At 46.3% G+C, this 25,456-nt stretch overlaps 2 protein-coding genes across 4 annotated transcripts; one reads left to right on the top strand and one right to left on the bottom strand.

Moving 5' to 3' along the window:
- The first annotated feature begins 6,430 nt into the window (after positions 1–6,430).
- Positions 6,431–8,062, top strand: LOC102271788 (somatotropin). Of its 2 annotated transcripts, none has more exons than XM_070388864.1 (5): positions 6,431–6,443; positions 6,692–6,852; positions 7,083–7,196; positions 7,426–7,587; positions 7,862–8,062. In XM_070388864.1, the coding sequence occupies exons 1-5, from the start codon at positions 6,431–6,433 to the stop codon at positions 8,060–8,062; spliced, it is 651 nt and encodes a 216-aa protein (XP_070244965.1). The 2 variants fall into 2 exon arrangements, with proteins under 2 accessions (XP_070244965.1, XP_005911160.1); XM_005911098.2 differs by having other exon boundaries at positions 7,080–7,196.
- Positions 8,063–16,823: 8,761 nt separating this feature from the next.
- Positions 16,824–25,157, bottom strand: LOC102272263 (intercellular adhesion molecule 1). 2 transcript variants are annotated; one of them, XM_070388863.1, is made up of 8 exons: positions 25,055–25,157; positions 22,269–22,344; positions 21,700–21,966; positions 20,479–20,799; positions 19,957–20,235; positions 19,150–19,419; positions 18,264–18,506; positions 16,824–18,075 (listed from the first exon to the last, which is right to left on the bottom strand). In XM_070388863.1, exons 2-8 carry the CDS (start codon positions 22,321–22,323, stop codon positions 17,867–17,869), a joined length of 1,644 nt encoding a protein of 547 aa, XP_070244964.1. In that variant the 5' UTR covers positions 22,324–22,344; positions 25,055–25,157; the 3' UTR covers positions 16,824–17,866. The 2 variants fall into 2 exon arrangements, with proteins under 2 accessions (XP_070244964.1, XP_005911162.2); XM_005911100.2 differs by having other exon boundaries at positions 22,269–22,372; positions 25,055–25,149.
- Between the last annotated feature and the right edge of the window lie 299 nt (positions 25,158–25,456).

Genomic DNA, 25,456 nt, shown 5'->3' with positions numbered 1-25,456 from the left:
ACTTGTGTGTGTGTCTTCATTACGAAAGATCCTGAAAAAGACTTTATAGAGAAGAGGATCACCAGTATCCACCCCTACACCTTCCAGTTCTGAGAAAGGTGTATCCCAGGGGCCCCCAGGATCCTGTGGGCCAACCAGAAGTGGGCTGGTAAGAGGAGATACTCGCCTACTCTGACTGGTCCCACCTGTTCTTGGCAGTCCCCTGCCTGGAGTCACCACTCCTCACATGTGCCCACCTTGTGTGGCTCTCGAGCAATCCTCAACTCGGGCTCCTGTACCCTCACTCGTAGGGAAGGCCTGAGGCTTCTCCTGTGGTCCACGGCTCACATACTGGTCCCCCCTGTATTAGCTAGAAGCCCGTCATGGGCGCTTCCACCTCAGTGCTGCTCCCCCCGGGTGACACAGAAGGAAGAAGTGGCAGAAGAGGTAAGTGCTGTGTGGGGCTCGGAGACCCTCCCCCACTTTCTCCCCGGCTCCTCCCCTTTGGTGGCACCAGAAGTAGAGGAAAGGGGCGTCCTCTCCTTTCCTGTGGGCTCCCAGGTGGCACAGAGGTAAAGAAGCCACCTGCCAATGCAGGAGACGTGGGTTCGCTCCTTGTGTCGGGAAGATCCCCTGGAATGGGAAATGGCAACCCACTCCAGTATTCTTGCCTGGGAAATCCCATGGACAGAGGAGAGTGCGCAGGCTACAGTCCATAGCGTTAGAAAGAGTCAGACATGACTGAGTGACTGAGCACATACTTTTCCTGTGGCCCTACCTTCATCAGAGCCAGTTTCTTTCTGTCTTTAAGTAAATTTCTTTTATTTATTTGGCTGCACGGCGTCTTCATTGCGGCTTGCAGAATCCTTAGTTGCAGCATGTGGGATTGAGTTCCCCAACCAAGGACTGAACCCAGGACCCCTGCGTTGGGAGCATGGAGTCTTAGCCACTGGACCACCACGGAAGTCCCAGAGACTGTTTCTTTCATGACACTCCCCTCTGGTCCTCCTACAGTTGAGCCTGGGACAGTTTCCACAGGTCCCAGTGCCCTTGGTAGCAGATAAAGAATCAGGGGCATGGTTGGGTGATGGTTCACGAGTGACGGGGAAAAAAGAGAGCTCTGTCTTCTGGTCTTAAAAGGGGGAGGTGACAACATGCAAGCCCTCAAGTTCTGGACCACAAGGGTGTAACTTTTCAATGCTGGTTGGCAACACCATCACCAACCACCTCTAAAAAGGTTTGCTTCCTTCTTGCTTTCCCACAGGGTCAAGTGCTAAATGTATTTAGACTCAGGGGGTGGAAGGTTTAAATGGAGGGGAATATGTTCTTTCCTGCTCTTATCCTTGGGGACAATTCAATGCTGGTGACTTCTGGATGCTGAAATAGCCCCAACTCTGGGCACCAAGAGGTGGGAAGTTTGTAGTTCTAGCCTTCCTAACTCAGGCCTTGCCTTGCTGTGTGGTCTCTGCCACACATCCCGTGTCTCTGGGCTGGTCTCACCTGGAAAATGACAAGCTCTGAAGGGAGGACCAAATGAGGCAGAAACTCTTGTGACTAGAGGCAGGATCCTTGTGATCAGGAAGCTAAAAACACAGAGTGGCGCCCACTCAGTCTGCTTTGAAGAAAGGACCTGGAGTGCTGCAACATGAGAAGAGTAAGCATTTGGAGATTTGCTGTCTTGGTTGAAGCAGCTCTTGTAAGTATGCCTCTTTGAGCCTCAGTCTCCCCGTCTGTAAAATGGGGTGATAACCATACCTCCTTCACAAGATGGTCCTGAAGGTCTAATGTAGGGCTGCATGGGCATGCTTTTCACAGCCTGATAAGCTCTATACAGATACTAAACGGAGGAGGAGAAAGCCTGGGAGGAGACTACAATGACTAGAGAGAGCCATTTTTCCGGGATGCTATGCTCCAGTGCTGGGGGTGGGACTCAAGCCTTCAAGGGCTCTTCCAGCTGAGAGTCTCTGACGGTAACAGGGCTACGGGAGCAAGCACTTGTGGTCAGTCTCTGTTCCTGGGATTTCTGCGGCACATCCGAGGAGTAGGGGCAATGCCTCAAGTGTCCGTCCTTTGCCCCCACACACCTGCCAGAGAGGGGACGTTCAGGAAAAGGGACATGCGGGGCTGAAGCCCTCTAATGGTCACGGGTTAGCACTGCATCCACCTCAGTTTGGATCAGGTGGCAGGAGGAAGGTGATGGAGCGAAGGAGGAACTTGTGCCCAGAAACCTCAGCATCTATTGCTATCCTTGGCTCCCTTTCCCCAAACACACATTCTCTCTGGTGGATGGAGAGGAGCATTTCAGGGAGGAGGAAGTGGGTAGAGAGTGAGGAAGCATCCACATAGCTCTCAAGATACATCCATCCTGAGACAACACTTCCTTCAGGGGACCAGCTCGGGCCTCCCTGACCCTGGGGAACACCCCACAATGACGCCCTGCCAGAGTGGTGCCTGGGCTTGGGGTACTCCTTTCTGCCTGTTGCTGTTTAGTGGCTCAGTCGTGGGTCCGACTCTTTTGTGGCCTCATAGGCTGTAGCTCCTATGATGGAAAGGACATCTTTTTTGGTGTTAGTTCTAGAAGGTCTTGTAGGTCTTCACAGAACTGTACAATTTCAGCTTCTTCAGCATTCCTGGTCGGGGCATAGACTGGATTACTGTGACATTGAATGGGTTGCCTTGGAAATGAACAGAGATCATTCTGTCATTTTTGAGATTGCATCCAAGTATTGCATTTCCGACTCTTTTATTGACTATGAGGGTACTGCATTTCTTCTAAGGGATTCTTGCCCACAGTAGTGGGCATAATTGTCATCTGAATTAAATTCACCCATTCCAGTCCATTTTTCACTGATATCTAAAATGTCGATGTTCACTCTTGTCATCTCCTGTTTGACCGTGTCCAGTTTACCTTGATTCATGAACCTAACATTCCAGGTTCCTATGCAATATTGTTCTTTACAGCATTGGACTTTACTTCCATCACCAATCACATCTACAACTGGGTGCCATTTTCGCTTTGGCTCCGTCTCTTCCTGCTTTCTGGAGTCATTTCTCCACTCTTCTCCAGTAGCATATTGGGTACCTACCGACCTGGGGAGTTCAGTGTTCAGTGTCATATCTTTTTTAATTTTCATACTGTTCATGGGGTTCTCAAGGCAAGAATACAGAAGTGGTTTGCCGTTCCCTTCTCCAGTGGACCACATTTTGTCAGAACTCTTCACCATGACCCATCTGTCTTGGGTGGCCCTACACGGCATGGCTCATAGTTTCACTGAGTTAGACAAGGCTGCGGTTCATGAGTTAGACAACGCTGTTGCCTGGAGTAACAGGTAAATTTGGCCTTGGAATACAAAATGAAGCAGGGCAAAGGCTAACAAAGTTTTGCCAAGAGAATTCACTGGTCATAGCAAACACCCTCTTCCAACAACACAAGAGAAGACTCCACATATGGCCATCACCAGATGGTCAATACTGAAATCAGATTGATTATATTCTTTGCAGCCAAAGATGGAGAAGCTCTATACAGTCAGCAAAAACAAGACTGGGAGCTGACTGTGGCTCAAATCATGAACTCCTTATTGCCAATTTCAGACTTCAATTGAAGAAAGTAGGGAAAACCACTAGACCATTCAGGTATGACCTAAATCAAATCCCTTACAATTACACAGTGGAAGTGAGAAATAGATTCAGGATATTAGATCTGATAGACAGAGTGCCTGAAGAACTATGGACGGAGGTTCATGACATTGTACAGGAGGCAGGGATCAAGACCATACCCAAGAAAAAGAAATGTAAAAAGGCAAAATGGTTGCCTGAGGAGGCCTTAACTGAGAAAAGAAGAGAAGCTAAAGGCAAAGGAGAAAAGGAAAGGTACCTATTTGAATGCAGAGTTCCAAAGAATAGCAAGGAGAGATAAGAAAACTTTCCTCAGTGATCAATGCAAAGAAATAGAGGAAAACAATAGAATAGGAAAGACTAGAGATCTCTTCAACAGAATTAGAGATACGAAGGGAACATTTCATGCAAAGATGGGCACAATAAAGGACAGAAATGGTATGGACCTAACAGAAGCAGATGATAATAAGAAGAGGTGGCAAGAACACACAGAAGAACTATACAAAAAAAAACCTTCATGACCCAGATAACCATGATGGTGTGATCACTCACCTAGAGCCAGACATCCTGGAATGTGAAGTCAAGTGGGCCTTGGAAGGCATCACTACGAACAAAGCTAGTGGAGGGGATGGAATTCCAGTGGAGCTATTTCAAATCCTGAAAGATGATGCTTTAAAGTGCTGCACTCAATATACCAGCAAATTTGGAAAACTCAGCAGTGGCCACAGGACTAGAAAAGGTCAGTTCTCATTCCAATCCTAAAGAAAGACAATGTCAAAGAATGTTCAAACTACTGCACAATTGCACTCGTCTCACACGCTTGCAAAGTAATGCTCAAAATTCTCCAAGCCAGGCTTCAACAGTACGTGAACCATGAACTTGCAGATGTTCAAGGTGGATTTAGAAAAGGCAGAGGAACCAGAGATCAGATTGCCAACATCTGTTGGATAATAGAAAAAGCAAGAGAGTTCCAGAAAAACAGCTACTTCTTTTTATTGACTATACCAAAGCCTTTGACTGTCGAAAAGCCTTTGACAAATTGTCAAAAATTCTTAAAGAGATGGAAATACCAGACTACCTTACCTGACTACTGAGAAATCTGTATGCAGGTCAAGAAGCAACAGTTAGAACCAGACATGGAACAACCGACTGGTTCCAAATTAGGAAAGGAGTACGTCAAGGCTGTATATTGTCACCCTGCTTATTTAACTTGTATGCAGAGTACATCGTGTAAAATGACAGGCTGGATGAAGCACAAGCTGGAATCAAGATTTCTGGGAGGAATATCAATAACCTCAGATATGCAGATGACACCACCCTTACGGCAGAAAGTGAAGAAGAACTAAAAGTGAAAGTGAAAGAGGAGAGCTAAAAAGTTGGCTTAAAGCTCAACATTCAAAAAACGAAGATAATGGTATCTGGTCCCATCACTTCATGGCAAGTAGATGGGGAGGCAATGGAAACAGTGAGAGACTTTATTTGGGGGACTCCAAAATCACTGCTGATGGTGACTGAAGCCATGAAATTAAAAGATGCTTTCTTCTTGGAAGAAAAGCTACGACCAACCTAGACAGCATACTAAAAAGTAGAGACATTACTTTGCCAACAAAGGTCCATGTAGTCAAGGCTATGGTTTTTCCAGTAGTCATGTATGGATGTGAGAGTTAGTTGAACTATTAAGAAAGCTGAGTGCTGAAGTTCAAAAGAGACACCTTTGAACTGTGGTGTTGGAGAAGACTCTTGGACTGCAAGGAGATCCAACCAATCCATCCTAAAGGAAATCAGTCCTGAATATTCATTGGAAGGACTGATGTTGAAGCTGAAACTCCAGTACTTTGGCCACCTGATGTGAAGAACTAACTCATTGGAAAAGACCCTGATGCTGGGAAAGATTGAGGGTGGCAGAAGGGGACGACAAAGGGTAAGATGGTTGGATGGCATCACTGACTCAATGAACATGAATTTGAGCAAATTCTAGGAGTTGGTGATGGACAGGGAGGCCTGGCATGCTATATTCCTGGGGTCGCGAGGAATCGGACACGACTGAGCAACTGAACTGAACTGAACTGAACTGAGACTGTTGACCACCAGGCTCCCCTGTCCTTGGGATTTTCTAGACAAGAATACTGGGGTGGGTTGCCTTTCTCTTCTCCAGGGGATTTATCTGACCCAGGGATTGAACCTGAGTCTCCTGCATTTGCAGCTAGATTCTTTACGGCTGAGCCACCTGGGAAGCCCATTCGCTTCTGCTGCTGCTGCTGCTGCTAAGTTGCTTCAGTCGTGTCCGACTCTGTGCGACGCCATAGACAGCAGCCCACCAGGCTCCCCCGTCCCTGGGATTCTCCAGGCAAGAACATTGGAGTGGGTTGCCATTTCCTCCTCCAATGCATGAAAGTGAAAAGTGAAAGTGAAGTCACTCAGTTGTGTCCGACCCTCAGCGACCCCATGGACTGCAGCCTTCCAGAATGGGGTGCCATTGCCTTCTCCTCGCTTCTGCTACCTCCCCTTTAAAAAGAAAACCCATGGGGTGGGCTCTCAAGCTGAGACCCTGTGTGCACAGCCCTCTGGCTGGTGGCAGTGGAGACGGGATGATGACAAGCCTGGGGGACATGACCCCAGAGAAGGAACGGGAACAGGATGAGTGAGAGGAGGTTCTAAATTATCCATTAGCACAGGCTGCCAGTGGTCCTTGCATAAATGTATAGAGCACACAGGTGGGGGGAAAGGGAGAGAGAGAAGAAGCCAGGGTATAAAAATGGCCCAGCAGGGACCAATTCCAGGATCCCAGGACCCAGTTCACCAGACGACTCAGGGTCCTGTGGACAGCTCACCAGCTATGATGGCTGCAGGTAAGCTCGCTAAAATCCCCTCCATTCGCGTGTCCTAAAGGGGTAATGCGGGGGGCCCTGCCGATGGATGTGTTCAGAGCTTTGGGCTTTAGGGCTTCCGAATGTGAACATAGGTATCTACACCCAGACATTTGGCCAAGTTTGAAATGTTCTCAGTCCCTGGAGGGAAGGGTAGGTGGGGGCTGGCAGGAGATCAGGCGTCTAGCTCCCTGGGGCCCTCCGTCGCGGCCCTCCTGGTCTCTCCCTAGGCCCCCGGACCTCCCTGCTCCTGGCTTTCGCCCTGCTCTGCCTGCCCTGGACTCAGGTGGTGGGCGCCTTCCCAGCCATGTCCTTGTCCGGCCTGTTTGCCAACGCTGTGCTCCGGGCTCAGCACCTGCATCAGCTGGCTGCTGACACCTTCAAAGAGTTTGTAAGCTCCCGAGGGATGCGTCCTAGGGGTGGGGAGGCAGGAAGGGGTGAATCCACACCCCCTCCACACAGTGGGAGGAAACTGAGGAGTTCAGCCCTATTTTATCCAAGTAGGGATGTGGTTAGGGGAGCAGAAACGGGGGTGTGTGGGGTGGGGAGGGTTCCGAATAAGGCGGGGAGGGGAACCGCGCACCAGCTTAGACCTGGGTGGGTGTGTTCTTCCCCCAGGAGCGCACCTACATCCCGGAGGGACAGAGATACTCCATCCAGAACACCCAGGTTGCCTTCTGCTTCTCTGAAACCATCCCGGCCCCCACGGGCAAGAATGAGGCCCAGCAGAAATCAGTGAGTGGCAACCTCGGACCGAGGAGCAGGGGACCTCCTTCATCCTAAGTAGGCTGCCCCAGCTCTCCGCACTGGGCCTGGGGCGGCCTTCTCCCCGAGGTGGCGGAGGTTGTTGGATGGCAGTGGAGGATGATGGTGGGCGGTGGTGGCAGGAGGTCCTCGGGCAGAGGCCGACCTTGCAGGGCTGCCCCAAGCCCGCGGCACCCACCGACCACCCATCTGCCAGCAGGACTTGGAGCTGCTTCGCATCTCACTGCTCCTCATCCAGTCGTGGCTTGGGCCCCTGCAGTTCCTCAGCAGAGTCTTCACCAACAGCTTGGTGTTTGGCACCTCGGACCGTGTCTATGAGAAGCTGAAGGACCTGGAGGAAGGCATCCTGGCCCTGATGCGGGTGGGGATGGCGTTGTGGGTCCCTTCCATGCTGGGGGCCATGCCCGCCCTCTCCTGGCTTAGCCAGGAGAATGCACGTAGGCTGGGGGAGACAGATCCCTGCTCTCTCCCTCTTTCTAGCAGTCCAGCCTTGACCCAGGGGAAACCTTTTCCCCTTTTGAAACCTCCTTCCTCGCCCTTCTCCAAGCCTGTAGGGGAGGGTGGAAAATGGAGCGGGCAGGAGGGAGCTGCTCCTGAGGGCCCTTCGGCCTCTCTGTCTCTCCCTCCCTTGGCAGGAGCTGGAAGATGGCACCCCCCGGGCTGGGCAGATCCTCAAGCAGACCTATGACAAATTTGACACAAACATGCGCAGTGACGACGCGCTGCTCAAGAACTACGGTCTGCTCTCCTGCTTCCGGAAGGACCTGCATAAGACGGAGACGTACCTGCGGGTCATGAAGTGCCGCCGCTTCGGGGAGGCCAGCTGTGCCTTCTAGTTGCCAGCCATCTGTTGTTTGCCCCTCCCCCGTGCCTTCCTTGACCCTGGAAGGTGCCACTCCCACTGTCCTTTCCTAATAAAATGAGGAAATTGCATCGCATTGTCTGAGTAGGTGTCATTCTATTCTGGGGGGTGGGGTGGGGCAGGACAGCAAGGGGGAGGATTGGGAAGACAATAGCGGGGATGCGGTGGGCTCTATGGGTACCCAGGTGCTGAATAATTGACCTGGTTCCTCCTGGGCCAGAAAGAAGCAGGCACATCCCCTTCTCTGTGACACACCCTGTCCACGCCCCTGGTTCTTAGTTCCAGCCCCACTCATAGGACACTCATAGCTCAGGAGGGCTCTGCCTTCAATCCCACCCGCTAAAGTACTTGGAGCGGTCTCTCCCTCCCTCATCAGCCCACCAAACCAAACCTAGCCTCCAAGAGTGGGAAGAAATTAAAGCAAGATAGTCTATTAAGTACAGAGGGAGAGAAAATGCCTCCAACATGTGAGGAAGTAATGAGAGAAATCATAGAATTCGTTTTGTGCAGAAATTTTAAGGTGACTACACGCTTAGCCCAACTACCCTTGGGAAATGTGTGTGTGTTAGTCACTCAATCGTGTCCAGCTCTTTGTGACCCCATGGACTGTAGCCTGCCAGGCTCCTCTGTCCATGGGATTCTCCAGGCAAGAATACTGGAGTGGGTTGCCATTCCCCAGGGGATTTTCCCAACCCAAGGATCAAACCCGAGTTTCCGGCATTGCAGGCAGATTCTTTACTCTCTGAGCCATCAGGGAAGCCCTGTGGGAAATGGGAACCATGCAAAAACGGCTTTGGGACCAATAAGACCAGAATATTTGGGATCTGAACTGGGGCAAGAGATGTGGAAGAGAGATTCTAAATGCATGTGTACATACTAAGTTGCTTCAGTCATGTCCGACTATTTGCAACCCCATGGACCACAGCCTGCCAGGCTCCTCTGTCCATGGGATTCTCCAGTCAAGAATACTGGAGTGAGTTTCCATTTCCTCTTCCAGGGGATCTTCCAGACCCAGGGATCGAACCAGTGTCTCTTATGTCTCCTGCGTTGACAGGCAGGTTCTTTATCACTAGTGCCACCTGAGACCCAATTCTAAACGAGGGGTTGCAAATTCAGTGCCAACAGGTGCCAGGTATAAGTGGCAAGGGCTGCATGTGAAGGGAGAAATAGCAACCAGCCCTTAGGCTGCTTGTGAAGGATACAGCACAGAGGGGTTTCTAAAGTTATTGACACATTACAGCACGCGAGAAGCTTCAGCTATTTTTGCATGGAACTGTGGGGTGCTCTGTGTTTTTCCAAAGGAATTGAATCACACTCTGCTTCCCTAATGGCGGCTTGAACGTTTCTTTTTCTTTCTAAATGCACTTCAAAGGGCAGTTTTAAAGTTGTTTTTAGTCACCCAAGCACCTTGGCTAAGTAACTAGTGATCTATAAATCAATGCTTAGATGTTCAAAGTAACTCTATTGTCTGTTAAATTTTGCTCATAACTTTATTATTTCTACTTTACTACTCACTTTAAGTTTTTGTCTTTAAAAGCCTATATTCTTTAAGTGGATTTTTAGATTACTACTTTAGAGCTTTATTCTTTTCAAATATAAGATTTAAAGGTATAAGTTTTCTTTTAATCAGTGCTTTAGCTACATGCTACAAATTTTGATATTTTGTGATTTCATTATCCTCGAGTTCAAATATTTTCCAAATTTCTTTGGGATTTCTTCTTTAACTATGGCAATTTAGAATTATGTTGCTTAATTTCCAAGTATTTCAGAAACATAAAACAAGTATCAAAGCATTTAACAATATTGAATTAATATGGAGGATGTCCTCTAATGAAAATTAAGAAATTAACAACAAAGATGATTTTTGGGGAGGAAGCCTATTTACACCCTTAAGTACTGAAAAATGAGTTTTAAAATCTCCGACTAAAATTGCAGATTAATTTATCTCTCCGTTTTTTTTCTCTTATGTTTTGTTATTTCTATCCATATTTGTAAAACATGATGTTACAAAATCAATAATTCTTTTACAATGAAAATAATCAGCAAATCTTCCTTAAAAGCTTTTAGGAAGTTCTTAGATGCTGTAATGAATGTTATTCCAAATGGCACACATGTGTATTCACTTGGGATATCTTACATTTAGTAGTTAATGTAAATATACTTGGGGAGTGGTTGAAAGTTGGAATAATCAGAACCCTGGAGCTCCATTTCTTAGCTCAGAAACCATCCCTCTGCTTCAGGTCAATCTTTAATTGTCTGACTTTAAAATCATGGACTTTGGGGGAGTTCCTTCGTGGTGCAGTGGCTAAGACCCCAAGCTCCAAATGCAGGGGGCCTGGATTTGATCCCTGGTCAGGGAACTAGATCCCACATGCTGCAGCTAAAAAGATCCCACATGCTACAACTAAGACCCAGTGCAGCCAAAATAAATAAATAAAAATCATGGAATTTTGGATTTAGGAGGGCCCCACAGGGGCTTCCCAGGTGGCTCAGTGGTAAAGAATCCACCTGCAATGCAGGAGCCACAGAAGACATGGATTTGATCCCTGGGTCTGGAAGTCGGACATGACTGAAGTGACTTAGCATGTATGCACAGGGCCTCCTCAAGGTCATCCTAATTTCTTCTAATTTAGGATTCTTACGCTATAGTATCTCTCATAGGTCATACTCACTTGTGTAGCACTGGTGTCAAGGGAATCACTATTCATAAGGCAATTTATTCTATTAAACCCCTCAAGTTTCAATAAAGTATCCCTTACATTCAGCTGAAATCAATATCCCTGTAATGTCCCCATTTGACTTTAGAATTATTTGTAAATCTCAAGGTGTTTTAGAAGTTGATGTATTGAGCACAAATACTATTATCTATTACTTGAAATTGCACTCATCTCACACGCTAGTAAAGTAATGCTTAAAATTCTCCAAGCCAGGCTTCAGCAATATGTGAACCATGAACTTCCTGATGTTCAAGCTGGTTTTAGAAAAGGCAGAGGAACCAGAGATCAAATTGCCAATATCCGCTGGATCATGGAAAAAGCAAGAGAGTTCCAGAAAAACATCTATTTCTGCTTTATTGACTATGCCAAAGCCTTTGACTGTGTGGATCACAATAAACTGTGGAAAATTCTGAAAGAGATGGGAATACCAGACCACCTGATCTGCCTCTTGAGAAATTTGTATGCAGGTCAGGAAGCAACAGTTAGAACAGGACATGGAACAACAGACTGGTTCCAAATAGGAAAAGGAGTACGTCAAGGCTGTATATTGTCACCCTGCTTATTTAACTTCTATGCAGAGTACATCATGAGAAACGCTGGACTGGAAGAAACACAAGCTGGAATCAAGATTGCTGGGAGAAATATCAATAACCTCAGATATGCAGATGACACCACCCTTACGGCAGAAAGTGAAGAGGAACTAAAAAGCCTCTTGATGAAAGTGAAAGTGAAGAGTGAAAAAGTTGGCTTAAAGCTCAACATTCAGAAAACGAAGATCATGGCATCCGGCCCCATCACTTCATGGGAAATAGATGGGGAAACAGTGGAAACAGTGTCAGACTTTATTTTTTTGGGCTCCAAAATCACTGCAGATGGTGACTGCAGCCATGAAATTCAAAGACGCTTACTCCTTGGAAGGAAAGTTATGACCAACCTAGATAGCATATTCAAAAGCAGAGACATTACTTTGCCAACAAAGGTCCGTCTAGTCAAGGCTATGGTTTTTCTAGTGGTCATGTATGGATGTGAGAGTTGGACTGTGAAGAAGGCTGAGCACCGAAGAATTGATGCTTTTGAACTGTGGTGATGGAGAAGACTCTTGAGAGTCCCTTGGACTGCAAGGAGATCCAACCAGTCTATTCTGAAGGAGATCAGCCCTGGGATTTCTTTGGAAGGAATTATGCTAAAGCTGAAACTCCAGTACTTTGGCCACCTCATGCGAAGAGTTGACTCATTGGAAAAGACTCTGATGCTGGGAGGGATTGGGGGCAGGAGGAGAAGGGGACGACAGAGGATGAGATGGCTGGATGGCATCACTGACTCGATGGACGTGAGTCTGAGTGAACCCCGGGAGTTGGTGATGGACAGGGAGGCCTGGCGTGCTGCGATTCATGGGGTCGCAAAGAGTCGGACACGACTGAGCGACTGATCTGATCTGATTACTTGAAAAAGTGTTTTAAAGGGAAAGTGAGCCATATTAAGAAGTATGCGTTGAATGAATGCGGCAGGAGAGGGGTGTTATAGCCACCAGTAAGAGGCCTCTATGCAGCTTCCTGGGTGGCACTAGTGGTAAAGAACCCGCCTGATAACGCAGGTAGACACAAGAGACCTGGGTTTGATCCCTGGGTTGGGGAGATCTCCTGGAGTAGGAAATGGCTCCCCACTCCGGTGTTCTTGCCTGGGAAATTCCATGTACAGAGGAGCCTGGTGGGCTACAATCCATGGGGTGGGAAAGAGTAAGACAGGACAGTGGGCTTGCCAAGACAGCAGTAAACTGCAGGGGGAGCCACACTCCAGACGGCTCTGGTTCATCTCCTTCTAAGCCTAGCGGAAGCAACTCAACCACTGCTGGTTGAGAACTACAAAGATGCTAGTTGATTTTGCAAAATTTTTGAATTTAAAAAGAACTCGACGAGCCCACATGTTCCAACTACTAAAGTCCGCTGCACTCCAGGGCCTGGGAGCTGCAAGCACTGAGCCTGCGTGCCTAGAGCCTGTGCTCCACAACAAGTGCAGCCGCTGCAATGAGAAGCCTGAACAACACAACGAACAGTGGCCCCTGCTCACTGAAACTAGAGAAAAGCCCATGCAGCAAGGAACACCGAGTGCAGCCATAAATAAATGAATAAAGTTGTTTTAAAAAAAGAGACCTTGAAGATCATCTTCCCTAAACTCTCTGATTTGCCAGCTATTCATCTGCTTCCTTGGTGACTCAGATGATGAAGAATCCGAGGGCAATTCGGGAGACCTGGGCTCGATGCCTCAGTTGGGAAGATCCCCTGGAGGAGGGCATGGCAACCCACTCCAGTATTCTTGCCTGGAGAATCCCCATGGACAGAGGAACCTGATGGGCTGAAGTCCATGGGGTTGCAGAGTTGCAAACAGCTAAGCAACTAAGCCGGAGAAGGCAATGGCAACCCACTCCAGTGTTCTTGCCTGGAGAATCCCAGGGATGGTGGGGCCTGGTGGGCTGCCGTCTATGGGGTTGCACAGAGTTGGACACAACTGAAGCAACTTAGCAGCAGCAGCAGCAACAAGCAACTAAGCACACAGCACACACACACATCTGCCTTTCAGCTCTTCAGCTGGGCACTGGATGGCAATCTTGAATGCAAATTAGAAATGCCTGGGATGTTTGCAGTAGCCTTCACTCCCTGAGATTCTAAATTCAATGAATCTGGGAGTGGAACCTGGACAAGAGAATTTTTAAATGCTCCCTATGTGAGAAGGTTGAGAATTGCTGAGTTGGAACCACAAAGGTGAATTGCACATGTCCACATGTGAGCTTGGTAAAAAGGAACAAAAGGAGATGAGAGACCTGGGCCAGTTTCGGCACTTTCTGTTTCTGATTCTAGCCAGTTAATTTTATTTTCTATTTATTTTTTTAAGGCTTTTTAAAAATCGTTTTAAAAGTCTTTATTGAATTCGTTACAGTATTCTGCTTCATGCTTTGATGTGTAGACCACAAGGCATGTGGGATCTTGGCTCCCTGACCAGGTATCAAACTTGTACCCCCTACACTGGAAGGCTGGACCATCAGGGAAGTCCATACCCAGTCAATTTTAAAAGTTCTAATAAGCCAGGAGCAAAAAGACAAATATTAGATGAGCCCTTACATATGAAGTACTTAGAGTAGTCAAATTCATAGAGACAGAAAGTAGAATGCTGGTTACCAGGGGCTGAGAGGAGGGTCAACAGGGAGCTGCTTAACAGGATTTGTTTTGCGAAATGAAAACGAGTTCTGGGGACGGGTTATACAACAATATGAGTGTGTAGTAAATGTTATGTATATTTTACCTCAATTACAATCTTCTCATTGAGGTATAATTGATATAAAACATTGTATTAGTTTCATATAATGTATTAGTTTACATATTTTTAAATACATAAGCTATATGTATGTTTCATATAATGATCTCATATTTGTATGTATTGTGATCACCACAGTAAGTCTAGCTAATATCTGTCAGCATACACGATCACAAATTTTTTTGTGATGAGAACTGACTTTTTAAAAATATGGATCATTTTCAAAGTCTTAATTAAATTTGTAAAAATATTGCTTCCATTTTATGTTTTGGTATTTTGACCACTAGGGATGTGGGATCTTAGCTCCCCAACCAGGGATCAAACCCAAATTTCCTGCATTGGATGGTGAACTCTTAACCACTGGACCACCAGGGAAGTCCTGTGATGAAAACTTTTAAGATCCATCCTCTTAGCAACTTTCAAATAAGCAATACAGCATTAAATATAGTCACTATGTTGTATATTACATCCTAATGCATAATTTAAAAATTTTAAAAATATTTTTTAATGAAAACAATTTCCCTATGATTAGTGAGATGTACATAAGAAAGAATTCAATAGATAGAGCTCCAGTAATCCTAGACCCTTTGGAATAATGTTTTCCTGACTTCATTTAATCTTTTAAGTTTAACCGGAAATGGCCATCCTGGATTCTTTCCATCATTATTGCTGAAATACATACAGTGAGCTTTGTCCTTTTATACACATTTGAGAGAACGGACACTCTCCCCTTTCTTCATGAGTCCTCCTCAGATTTACAGGCCCTGGGCTTCTGGGAGAAGCAAAAATGATACTGCTTTGTGACTTCTTTGAGTCAGAATGCCCTGGCAAAGCTGAGAAACATTTTGAGGGATACCAGTATTAGAATGAACAATTCTCCCCAGTTTGTATGAGATTTTTCCAATTTTAGCACCAAAAGACCCATGTTGCAGGACCCTCTCAGCTCTATGCAAACTAGGACAACTGGTCACCCTACCAGTAGTTCTAAATCTTAGGGAACATAAACTTAAAAAAAAAAGAAGGAAAAAGTAGAGGAAAGAAAACAGTAGAAAAAGAGGAAGAGAGAACACAGTGGAAAAAAGAGTAAGGAAGTATTGATGATGTGTATGACTTTTGCTCATACACAGAAACAGTGGCTGTCATGGATTTCTGATTCTTGCTTTCAGTTTATTATGATTATCACCATCATTATATAGCACAAGCTAATACTTGTAAATACACATATATGACACCGTGCTAGTGTATTTATAAGCACTAAGTCATCTCTTTCCAAATATAGTTGTATACTACATAAATGTTATTATTATCCCACTGAAGATTTGTGTTTTCTCAGGTCTAAAAGAAAGTCACCTTGACTTTTCTAACAGGGTAAACTTTTGGAGTATTAAAGGTAGCTCTTCACCTGGAGAAAATCAGGATAAATGCAGTTAAGTGTGAGCTGGTTGCTCTATTTTCAGAAAAGGAGTATGATCAAAAGCTTTCAGGGTGTGGGGTCTCCTGGAGACACTGCCCTTAGTAGGGTGAGCAGAGACCAGCTCAATTGTTTCGGAAAAGAAATGTAAGAAGATCCTTTGTGCTTTAAGAATTGAATTGACTAAGAGGGACCACCTCCTCTGGACAGAGAAAGGAAATAGAAGTTCCGAATCTGCAAGGGGAAGAGCCTACCCAAATCTGAGGAGACTTAAGGAACAGGCCATCCAAAGTACCCTGCTCTAAGAACCCCACGCAAGGTGTCCCCTAAGCTGGACCTGAACAGTAGATCATCCTCCCTGAAGGATCAGTGGCAGCCCACCGGGAATCTGGATCTGAATGGGCTGGGAAGGACGCTGTCAACAGTGACACCACGTGGCAGTGAGAAGCAAAGGCAGGAGCAGGCTAAGCCTCCAGGCTCTCTAAGGTGGACCAAAGAGCCCGAAAGACCCCTTCCTCCCTCCTGTTTAGGATTCACTGTTCCATGGAGCTCTGGGCTCATGAGGTGGGGTTCGCACATGACAGCTACAGACCTGATGCAGCTGATTCCAAGACACTGAAGTGGGTAAAGATTCCTGGATGATGTAACTCTGTACTCCTTTCTCGAACCTGTTTTCTTACTTCCCCAAGCGCTCAATTCAGAAAAGTGGATAATTGCTATTACTCACACGATGAGAGCAGTGCCTAATTAGAAAAATGGAAGCGGAGGTCATTTGGAGGGTTGCTGTTGTACAAATTCAAACAAGGTATTTCCCAGCTCCCCCCGGAAGCCTTCCTTGACCCTGAGTTGGGTGTTCTGCCAAGGGTCTGTGCAGCCCCATTCCCAGGACTGTGCTTTGCTGTTGACAAGCTCTAGCTTCCAGTGGCAGGGACAGGGCTTTGTTCACTAGTATATCCCCACTGCTTTGTGGGTATAAAAACCAAAGGATTATTTTATACCTAATCCACGACTCAGACTCAGGGAAGGTCTGGGAAGAATGAAACTATTTTTACTTTGATGCCTGTTGCTGTATTTTCTAGGTGGTGTTTTCAATTTGGGGAAGGCTGTTGCCCTCTATCTGGAAGTCTGAACTTTAGTTTTGAAGGCAAGCCAAAAATGCTACTTCCTGAACTACTGCACCACCTGCCCTGGGCTGGCTATGAACATTCTTTTCTTAGAAATTTTACTCAAAATGCAACTATGTGACTTAATAAAAACTTTCACACACAGAAGAAAACTACTTTCAGATAATGTAAAATCACTTTTATTTTTATCATATCCAACACTTCAGTGACCCATATATAACTGATTTGGGAGAAAAGACTGGTTTTAGAAATATTTATATCTTCTCTAAGGGTTGAATATAATCTTTCCAATGAACAGAAAAGCAAGCTCTATCATATGGTGAACAGTCATATGAGGAGTCCTCCTGAAGCTTAAAGGAAAGTTTGCAGACATATAAAAATATATACTTATATATGGAAAAGTAGAATAAACATTGGGATTCTACCCTAAGAGCTTGTACAGGTAAAAAAAAATATGTTTAATATGAACTCAGATGATTTACTCTGTAACGGATTTCTAAAGAGTAATTCAGAGATGTTTAGAGCCCAATTTCAAGGAAGAACTCTATCTTCCACTTCAAGGACAGAACACTGGGCTAGGAAAGCTGCTTGTCTGACCCAATGTGGAATTTCTTATGATCTGTATACTCTTCTAGGAAACGCAGCAGATGGTTAGGGAGTTGAAGCCTAACTAGCCACTGAGCCTTAATGATGTTACTAAGCTCAGCTCTGGAGCCAGTATTCCTGAATTCCCCATTAGGGGAGCCCAGAATGTGTAATATATAGGCGGGAACTGGCTTTTGATTCCTAGCCCTTTGCTGGGTACTGACTACCTTCAAACTCTGGTCCCTAGACTAAGAAATTGGTTCCCATTTAGTCATGAGGAAAGCATGAGAAATGCATTGTATTTCAGAGATATTTCTGGCTATCTCTTCCATCTGATGTTTGGGAGCAAAGGGCAGTGGGAATGGGGATGACAAGGCACTTCTTTTCTGAATCTGAGAGTGGACTGATGAACACACAAGGAGCAAAAGGCCCGCTCACTAGTTGAACACTGGGACCGGATTCTTACAGGAGCTGGGCTTGTGGCTGGATTGGATCCTCAGGATGAGGACCAGAAATATTGCTTTATGGGACCACAGAACAGAAGATAACGTCTCCCTTTCTCTTCCACCCCCTCCTTCCCTCCCTTAGGAAACCCCAGTGGTAGAGGTTGCCTCAACCAAGTAACTTTCTAATTAACAAGTATGTTCATTGTGCTTTTCCGCTTGTTGAACAGCAAATTGGCTTTCCTCTTCTTTGTTCTTCTCCTTCTGCCTATAGGGCAATTTCCTCCTCTCCACTTTGCAGGGCCGATAGTTTAGATACAGTGCTACGGTGATCACACCCACTCCAAGGGCGACAATAATAATCACCAAGACGGTAGAACTGATTCCTTCATCCAGTCCTGCGGAAGCACAGAAGACAAGAGAACTGGGAGGGTTAGCAGGCAGGAGAATCACCCTGCCTCAGCCCACCAGGCTTAAGTGTCGGCCTCACCCTCCCCAGCCCACTGAGCTCTTTCTTGTCTCCTAAGAATCCCAACCCCCTGAGGGATCTCCACCCTGGGCCTGGCAGCAGGGGAGCAGCAGTCACCTTCAACAAGGACCGCAATGTCTTTGCTGACAGAGCCCAGCTGGTTGGTGGCTGTGCAGCAGTAGGTTCTAGAGTGGTTCTGGGTCGCCTTCTGTGGCACTTCAAGGTCAAAGACTGTTCCATTCCAGGTACATATCAAGACCGGTGTCGGGTTTCCCTTTGGGACACAGGCAAGCATCTGCTCCATCCCTTCCAGCCAGGTCTGGTTGCCAGGGCAACCAGATTCCTCAAATCGTGGCTTGTCTGGAAAGAGAGTCCCCAGAGGAGTCAGTTCAGTGTGCCACGTTTCCTCATGACCGCCATGCATTAGCTCCCTCTCCCTCCCCTAACCCAAATGATGTGTCCCCTCCACCCAACAGCTTCCTTTCCCAAGGGGAGGACCGTCAGTTCCCTGCTTTGAACTACACTTTTTCCTCCTTGGATGAATCTGAGATGCAACAGGGCATTTTAATGGGTTAATACTAAATGAGCTTGTTCAGTGGTGGTCCTGGGGTCCCTGCTCCTCATCTTTGCTTCTCTGTGAGGGATATCATGGGTAGAGGTGAACCTAGAGACAAGGATTTTTCTACTTTTCAAAATACAAGTTTTCATGAAGAAATCACCCTCCTCAGCATAGGCTTCAGCTGTTTTTACTCCCTATGTTCTCAGCCTTTGGCCCTCAGCCGGATCACTTTCTCTTTTGTTCCAGTTTCCCCCAGGTTTCTCCCTACTCATTTTCCCATGAGTAAGGTAAGCTTGCAGTGCTTTACGTTTTATTTTTTCCTTTGATTTTCTTTTTTAATGAGAAAAATGTGGCAACTCTAACAATGCAGCTATTGGCTAAGATCTCTGGAAATGTGAGACTAACAATCCATGTTTTGACAAGAAAGATCAGGCTTCTACTCACACAAGACATGGAGTTGGATCACAGTGGTTTTGCTCAACTGCTGACCCTGAACCTCCAAAGAGGCCTCACAGGATAAATTTCGGCCATCATCTTCCTCACTGGCATTAAGTGAAAGCCAGGCAGGCTCCCCAGGCGCAGGAAGATCTGGGGCTCCCTGAAGCCGCAGAGTAGGGCTCGGGGATGTTAAAATATGCCCCGAGCAGGTCACGTTAATTTCTGTTCCTGCCAATGGGTACATTTCTTCTATCTCTAGGATTGGTGGAGGGAAGCCTGTAAGGAAAGGAAAAAGAGAATCAAACATATTTCTCAAAACTGGCAGCGACTTCTGTACTCAGCTGCTGGTGGTACCCCTTGGGTAGGCAGACAAGAAGGGAAAGGCTTTGGATACCATTACTGCTTCTATGCTGACTGGCAGGAGCAATGAGATGGTTTTGGAAATTTGAGAACTTCTCTGTAACAAATGCCACATGAGCCTATTTGGCTGTGCCTCTGTGGCAAGGAGAACAAGATGTCTTTTCATCTTATGGATTTCTTTCTCACCTCAAATCACTGTACCTAGGAATAAGTTCAAGCGTCCACAATCACTCTGTCAGTAGGATGGTCTAAAGAAACAGGGTGAAGGCTGGATAGAAGTGCTGCCTCAATGCATCCCTGCACTTATCTGAGAAAGATGAAGACCAGAGTTCACTTTGGAGTATACCAAGCAAAGGTTCATGGGGACACCTGCAGCTGAATAACCAAGCCTTTACTCTGGAAGTTTTCAATGGCAGAGAACCTTCAAGGGAAGGGAAGAGGCAGGTCACTTACTATAGACATACACTGGCTGGCTTGTTTTCTGTTCCACTGGACCCAGAGATGTAAGGCAAGACAGCTCCTGATCACCAATCTCCATGGCCCGAACGGTGGCATTGGCCCATATTGTGTCTCCCTCCCAGAAGAGAAAGGGGCTAAGCTCCTGGTCTCCCAGGAACATGTGGATCATTACCTCTTCGGCTGGGAACACCCTAGCCACCTCGCAGCTCACCGTTTCTGCCATCCCAACCTCCAGAAGTGAAGAGACCCGGATTTGGGGGCTCTGAGAAAATTCTGCGAAGAAATGAAGAGAAGGGAAGAAAGGAGAAAGGCCATGATAAATTGCATAGGACCCCACAATGTAGGGAGTGCGGCTAAAAGCTCTCTGTTCCCCACAGTGAGTTTAAAACTCAAGTAAAGAAGCTCAATTACTCTTCCACCCATATCCTAAACCATATGGGAAATGAGTCCTAAAGGCCAAGGTAAGATGAGGAAAATGAGCCCCAGGATTCCCTCCACACCTGGGCTCTGACTCACCAAAGATTCGGAGTACCTGGAGGGCTGAGTTGCTGTGAAAGAGCCCCCCACCATGTGAATTCAGGTCCAGTTCTGCACGGCAGGAGAAATTGCACCTGTCATCCTCCCGTTGGGCTTTGACACTGATGGTGACCTCAGCTCTCTGGGAAGCCATAGCTAAGCTCCTAAAATTCTTCCGCTGTAGTTCTTGGTCATCCTGGAGAAGGGTGAGGGTGAGGTTCTCCAGGGGTGTGACACTGGGCACATGACATGTCACCGTGAAAGCTTCATCCACGGCCACCCACGCAGGCTGCAGCTCCACAATCACCTGCTCTGGTGGCTCTTTAAGACCAAGAGATAGGTTTGATGAGAGAAGGATACTTACCTCTCCAGAGAGAAAGTAAGAGGACAGGAAGCCTGTGATAGAAGGTAGGACTGCTACTCTTAGACCATCTGATGAACAGCATCAGCTCTCTGCCCTGGATGGGATGAGTCAGGCTTCTTCCCATCGAAGGGGGCTAAAGTCAGAGCCAAGACATGTGACTGCTGAGAGGCCCCTTGCTTTGCCATTTTGGAGAGCCCCTTTGCTTTGGAGGGGCCCCTTTGCTGCCATTCTGGAGAGCTTCTGTCTTTTACCCGAAGTGCTTCCGAGGTGTGAGCAGCATCTGAGAAGCTCCTGGGCATCACATGAAAACTCTACCATAGCTAACCAAGCTCCAACCCCAGAGGCCACACTCATGGCTACATCTTTGCCGATGCTATTTGCTCACCTGAAAGATTCTTCTTACCCATTCCCATCACTTCAAATCCTAACCATACACAGGGGTGAAGTTTAAGAGCCTCCTTTTCTGTGGAGACTTCTCCAACTACCACAGCCTATAAAGACCCTCTTTTCTCTAATCCCTATTTATTCTAAGAATTTGTGACAATTCAACACTAATTTTACACCTTTTTTTTTTTTGTAATTTACAGATCAGCATCATTAGCATATGCCTCTTGTATCTGAACATATTCTCAAGCCCAGATGCCAGGATGCACTCTGTGGTCTGCTCCTAATTTAAAAGCCTACACCAAAGGGAAACAGAAATAATTGGCTACAGAATCCCTACTGTATGACAAAAATCTTTAGTAAGGGCCCCAATTCTCTCCCCTAAAAGAAATTCTCTAACTATTCCCTATGTAAGGCATAGTAGTCACGTTCCCCCTCGCTTCCCTTCCTCCCCAGCCCTCGGCTCCACTCACGGTACACAGTGATGCCAAGGTTTATGTCCTTTTGGATCCCTGCACAAGAGAAGAAGCATTGCAGGATGGAATTCTGTGTGACATCTTCCAGCAGAAACTCCTTCCACTGAGGCCCTTTGCCCACCTGGGTTTTCTTTAATAAGGTTTCAATTCCACCGGGTCCTGGGTCTGGACAGGTAGTGCTGCAGTTGACCATAAGGGACTGTCCATACTTTACAAGGGCCTGATCTGGCCAAACAGAAACCTCAAATCGCTCTTCTGGGGCTCCTGAAAAGGTCAACCAGACATGCCGAAGTCTCTGGTGAGGACCACAAGACTTAAAGAGAATACAGAGCCTAGTCTACCCATGTACAGGTTAGAGAATAGGAAGCCCACTCTGAATAAACAGGAACAGGGGACAGGACAAGAAAAGGGCCCTAAAAGGACAAGTTAGAATCCTGACTCTACCACCATTCCCCGCCTTGTCATCTTCTAGGGATTGATTTCTCCATTAGTGTCCCTATGGAAACTATGGTGTTGCTAAAAATCATGCCCATAGAAGCTAAAGAAACCTTCTCAAAGAGACTCACCTGGGTCAGGGATCAAGGCCAGCAAGGCCCAGACACCAAACAGTAGCATTTCCATCCTGATGAGAAGGGCCAAAAGCTGGAGAGGAAGAAGGAAAGCAGCAATGCTGGAGGAAGTGACCAAATAAAGAGGAAAAGGAAGTAGGAAATTCTTTCTTTGATACTGTTAAAAGTTACCTCCTTTCCTGACAACCTACAGGGTCTGGAGAAACTGCAGCAAGAGTATCAGTGCTGTGGCTGTATTAAAAGAAATTCTTTCATCTATCCATTTCAGTTTGGTTTATGTACACAGCAAAAAGACAACAGGAAAATATGGGAAATAATGAAGGGGTATTAGGTTAAGTGAGACTCCTGTATCAGTTTGTGCTGCACTTATCTGTTTACATGTTTGGTTCTATTTGAGTCAATAGAAAATGGCTGTCAGCATGGAAATATGAAAAATGAGGTTTAGAGAGATGAAATTTGGCAGTGTTTATCTGGCCCTGTCCAGTGGAAAGTGACCCAGAATCAAGAAAACATGTTCACTAGACTCTTGTTCTCTTATGGGAGAAATGTTTCATCAGGCTTCATGAAATATCCCTCAAAATAATCCATCTTTCTGATCTGCCTCCAGGCTCACCAAGCAACACTTGGATTGCACTTTGGCTGAGTCAAGTCTTAAACGTCCACTTCTTTTCTCTGTCAATCTATACCAAGAGTTTCTTTCAAAATCCAATTCAAGCTAATTTCTTTTAAGAAAGGAATTTCTTGACTAATGCTATTTTACTTCATAATCCCTTTACACATTATCTGTACACTTGATTCCAAAAGTGATTTCTGAAGCTATCTACCTTAAAATATAGTTCACCTCAGTGGGTTATTTTAATGATGTAATCATAACTGTACTGCTGCTGCTGCTAAGTCACTTCAGTCGTGTCCGACTCTGTGCGACCCCATAGACGGCAGCCCACCAGGCTCTCCCGTCCCTGGGATTCTCCAGGCAAGAACACTGGAGTGGGTTGCCACTGCCTTCTCCATTGTGTGAAAGTGAAAAGTGAAAGTGAAGTCGCTCAGTCGTGTCCGACTCCCAGCCACCCCATGGACTGCAGCCCACCAGGCTCCTCCATCCATGGGACTGGAATTCCTTAAGAACAAAAGATAATTTTATTACCTTGCTTCTGCAGCACCTAGCACAGTTTCTAGCACATCATGCGTATTCCATAAACAAATGACAGCCCTATAATTCTGCATTTTTTCATACATTAGGTTTTGTACAAGACTACCATTACCAGTATGCTGGTCTGAAAGAGGGTTTTTTCGGTCTCTTTTATTCACACATAAAACAATAGGCTTATCAAAATTTACCCTCCCAAGTAAACACTAACATCCAAAACAATCACTTCTGCAGGCTATAAATTTAATCCAGTAACGACACCATTATTTAAAAAATTTTTGGAAAGTGATCTAGAACTAGATTTTAAGCTACATAAGAAACACCAGTCTCTTTATTAAGCTATTCTATTATTCTTTGTGCAAAAGTGATATTATTCACTCATCTTATTCCCCAAACTTAACTTTGAGTGACTTAACGTCTCTTTCAAAGGAAGATGTCCTATCATGGAAGAGATAATAAAGTAACATCAGACTGTGAAGGAAATCTCAAAACAAGAGTTTTGAGTAATAACAGCTCTGTGAAAAAAGTACAAAATCCCCAATTGGGGCTACTTATATTTATATTCATACATTCTTTCTGCAAACAATTATTGAGCCAGGCTTGTAGTAAGATGTTGAAGTTACCAAGATTTATCCTATTACATAAGAATTCCTGGGAGTTAGTGGGAAAGACAAATGTAAATACAAATAACAATATACTCTGCTGAGCGCTATTGGGAGGGAGTACACAGGCAGGTACTCCAGCCACTAAAAGGCTGCGAGGAGAATGGTGGGCGGGACTTCCCTGGTCCAGTGGTTAGAACTCCGCCCTTCCAGTGCAGGGTTTCAGGGATGCTGGATGGCTTTGGCTGTGTAGCTGAACTGGACTTCCTGCCCAAGTTTGGGATGCTCACTATCCATTTACATTCCAAGGGTATTTGCAGTTTCTTATACAGATTGAGTCACATCCTACTCTTTGATCACTCTCTCTTGCCTCTGCCTGGAATTCACTTCTTCCTCCCTGAACACTGCTTCACCCAGCTCAATGTATCTTTGCAACAAGACCCACAAGCCCGAGCTTCCAAGGCCGTATCCCAGCACACCCTCGGACGCTTCGGCTGCTATCTTCTCCCTCAGCGTCACCACCTTCTAACACCCTCCTCCTGATCCGTTAGGCCTGGGAGTCCGGTCTACTTCCGGCCTGGACTGTAAGGGCCCTCTGAGGGCAAGGCCTTTTTCACTGATGGATCCCAACCACCCAGAACGGTTACAGACGTTCAACGACTATAAAATGAACGAATGAACTAAATATATATTGACAAATATGTGAGTGAGGGGCTGTGCCCATCGTTCGTATAAGAGAGTATAAAGGTCAGTTCTGCCTCAGATGGAGTTTCCTGAGAAGCGTGTGCACTGCCCCACAGGCCCTGAAGGCCTTTAAAAGCATATAGTATTTAAAAAATTTAACTATGTGGGAAATATACTCAGTGAACGCTCCTCAACGATTCCCAAGTGTGAGGAGGCAAAGCCCGCCAAGAGGTCAGAACCCCACAAATTTGACAGGAAAGCCGAGGTCAGACCCCCAAAAATTTGACAGGAAAGCCGGGAGGAGACCCCGGCAGGAATCTAAACGAAGAAAACAAGACCTAAAATCTCACTGAGGGCCGCTCCTCGCTGCTCCAGCCGCTCCTCTATCAGCTCCGCGGCTTCGCCCGCTACGCCTTCAAGAGCCGGCCACGCGCTCAGACCGTTTGGTAGGCACTGCCGGGCGAGGGCGCAAGACGACGCTCCTAGCCGGAGGATTTGCCTATTCTGCCTAGAAACCCATGACGTTTGCGCAAAAGCTTAGCGAGGGTTGGCTGAGGCAGGAAGCTAAGACGACCGAAGGGGGTTACGGAGAAGATGAAAGTAGGGTTGCCTGTATCCTGCTTGGCAGAGAGCACATATTTGACTCAAGGTAATGCTTACTGCATAAAACAACGTGAAAACAAAAGGTAAACGGTCGCTGTAGCAAGTAATGGCCCTATAAGGAAAACAAGGGATTGTAGGCAGCCCTGCCT

The sequence above is a fragment of the Bos mutus genome, chromosome 19 (genome assembly GCF_027580195.1).
Source record: "Bos mutus isolate GX-2022 chromosome 19, NWIPB_WYAK_1.1, whole genome shotgun sequence".
Lineage (NCBI taxonomy): Eukaryota > Metazoa > Chordata > Mammalia > Artiodactyla > Bovidae > Bos > Bos mutus.
Note: the sequence above shows the minus strand (reverse complement) of the source record. Positions and strands in the feature narration are given on the sequence as shown.

What these genes read in the sequence shown, in the direction of transcription:
- LOC102271788 (XM_005911098.2), top strand. An exon ending in ATGAGGCCCAGCAGAAATCA is followed by an intron (nt 7,197 to 7,425) that starts GTGAGTGGCAAC and finishes ATCTGCCAGCAG; the next exon opens with GACTTGGAGCTGCTTCGCAT. An exon ending in GCATCCTGGCCCTGATGCGG is followed by an intron (nt 7,588 to 7,861) that starts GTGGGGATGGCG and finishes CTCCCTTGGCAG; the next exon opens with GAGCTGGAAGATGGCACCCC.
- LOC102272263 (XM_070388863.1), bottom strand. Translation starts at nt 22,323, where the DNA reads ATGGAAATGCTACTGTTTGGTGTCTGGGCCTTGCTGGCCTTGATCCCT. An exon ending in CCTTGGCATCACTGTGTACC is followed by an intron (nt 20,800 to 21,699) that starts GTGAGTGGAGCC and finishes TTGGTCTTAAAG; the next exon opens with AGCCACCAGAGCAGGTGATT. An exon ending in CCAGGTACTCCGAATCTTTG is followed by an intron (nt 20,236 to 20,478) that starts GTGAGTCAGAGC and finishes ATTTCTTCGCAG; the next exon opens with AATTTTCTCAGAGCCCCCAA.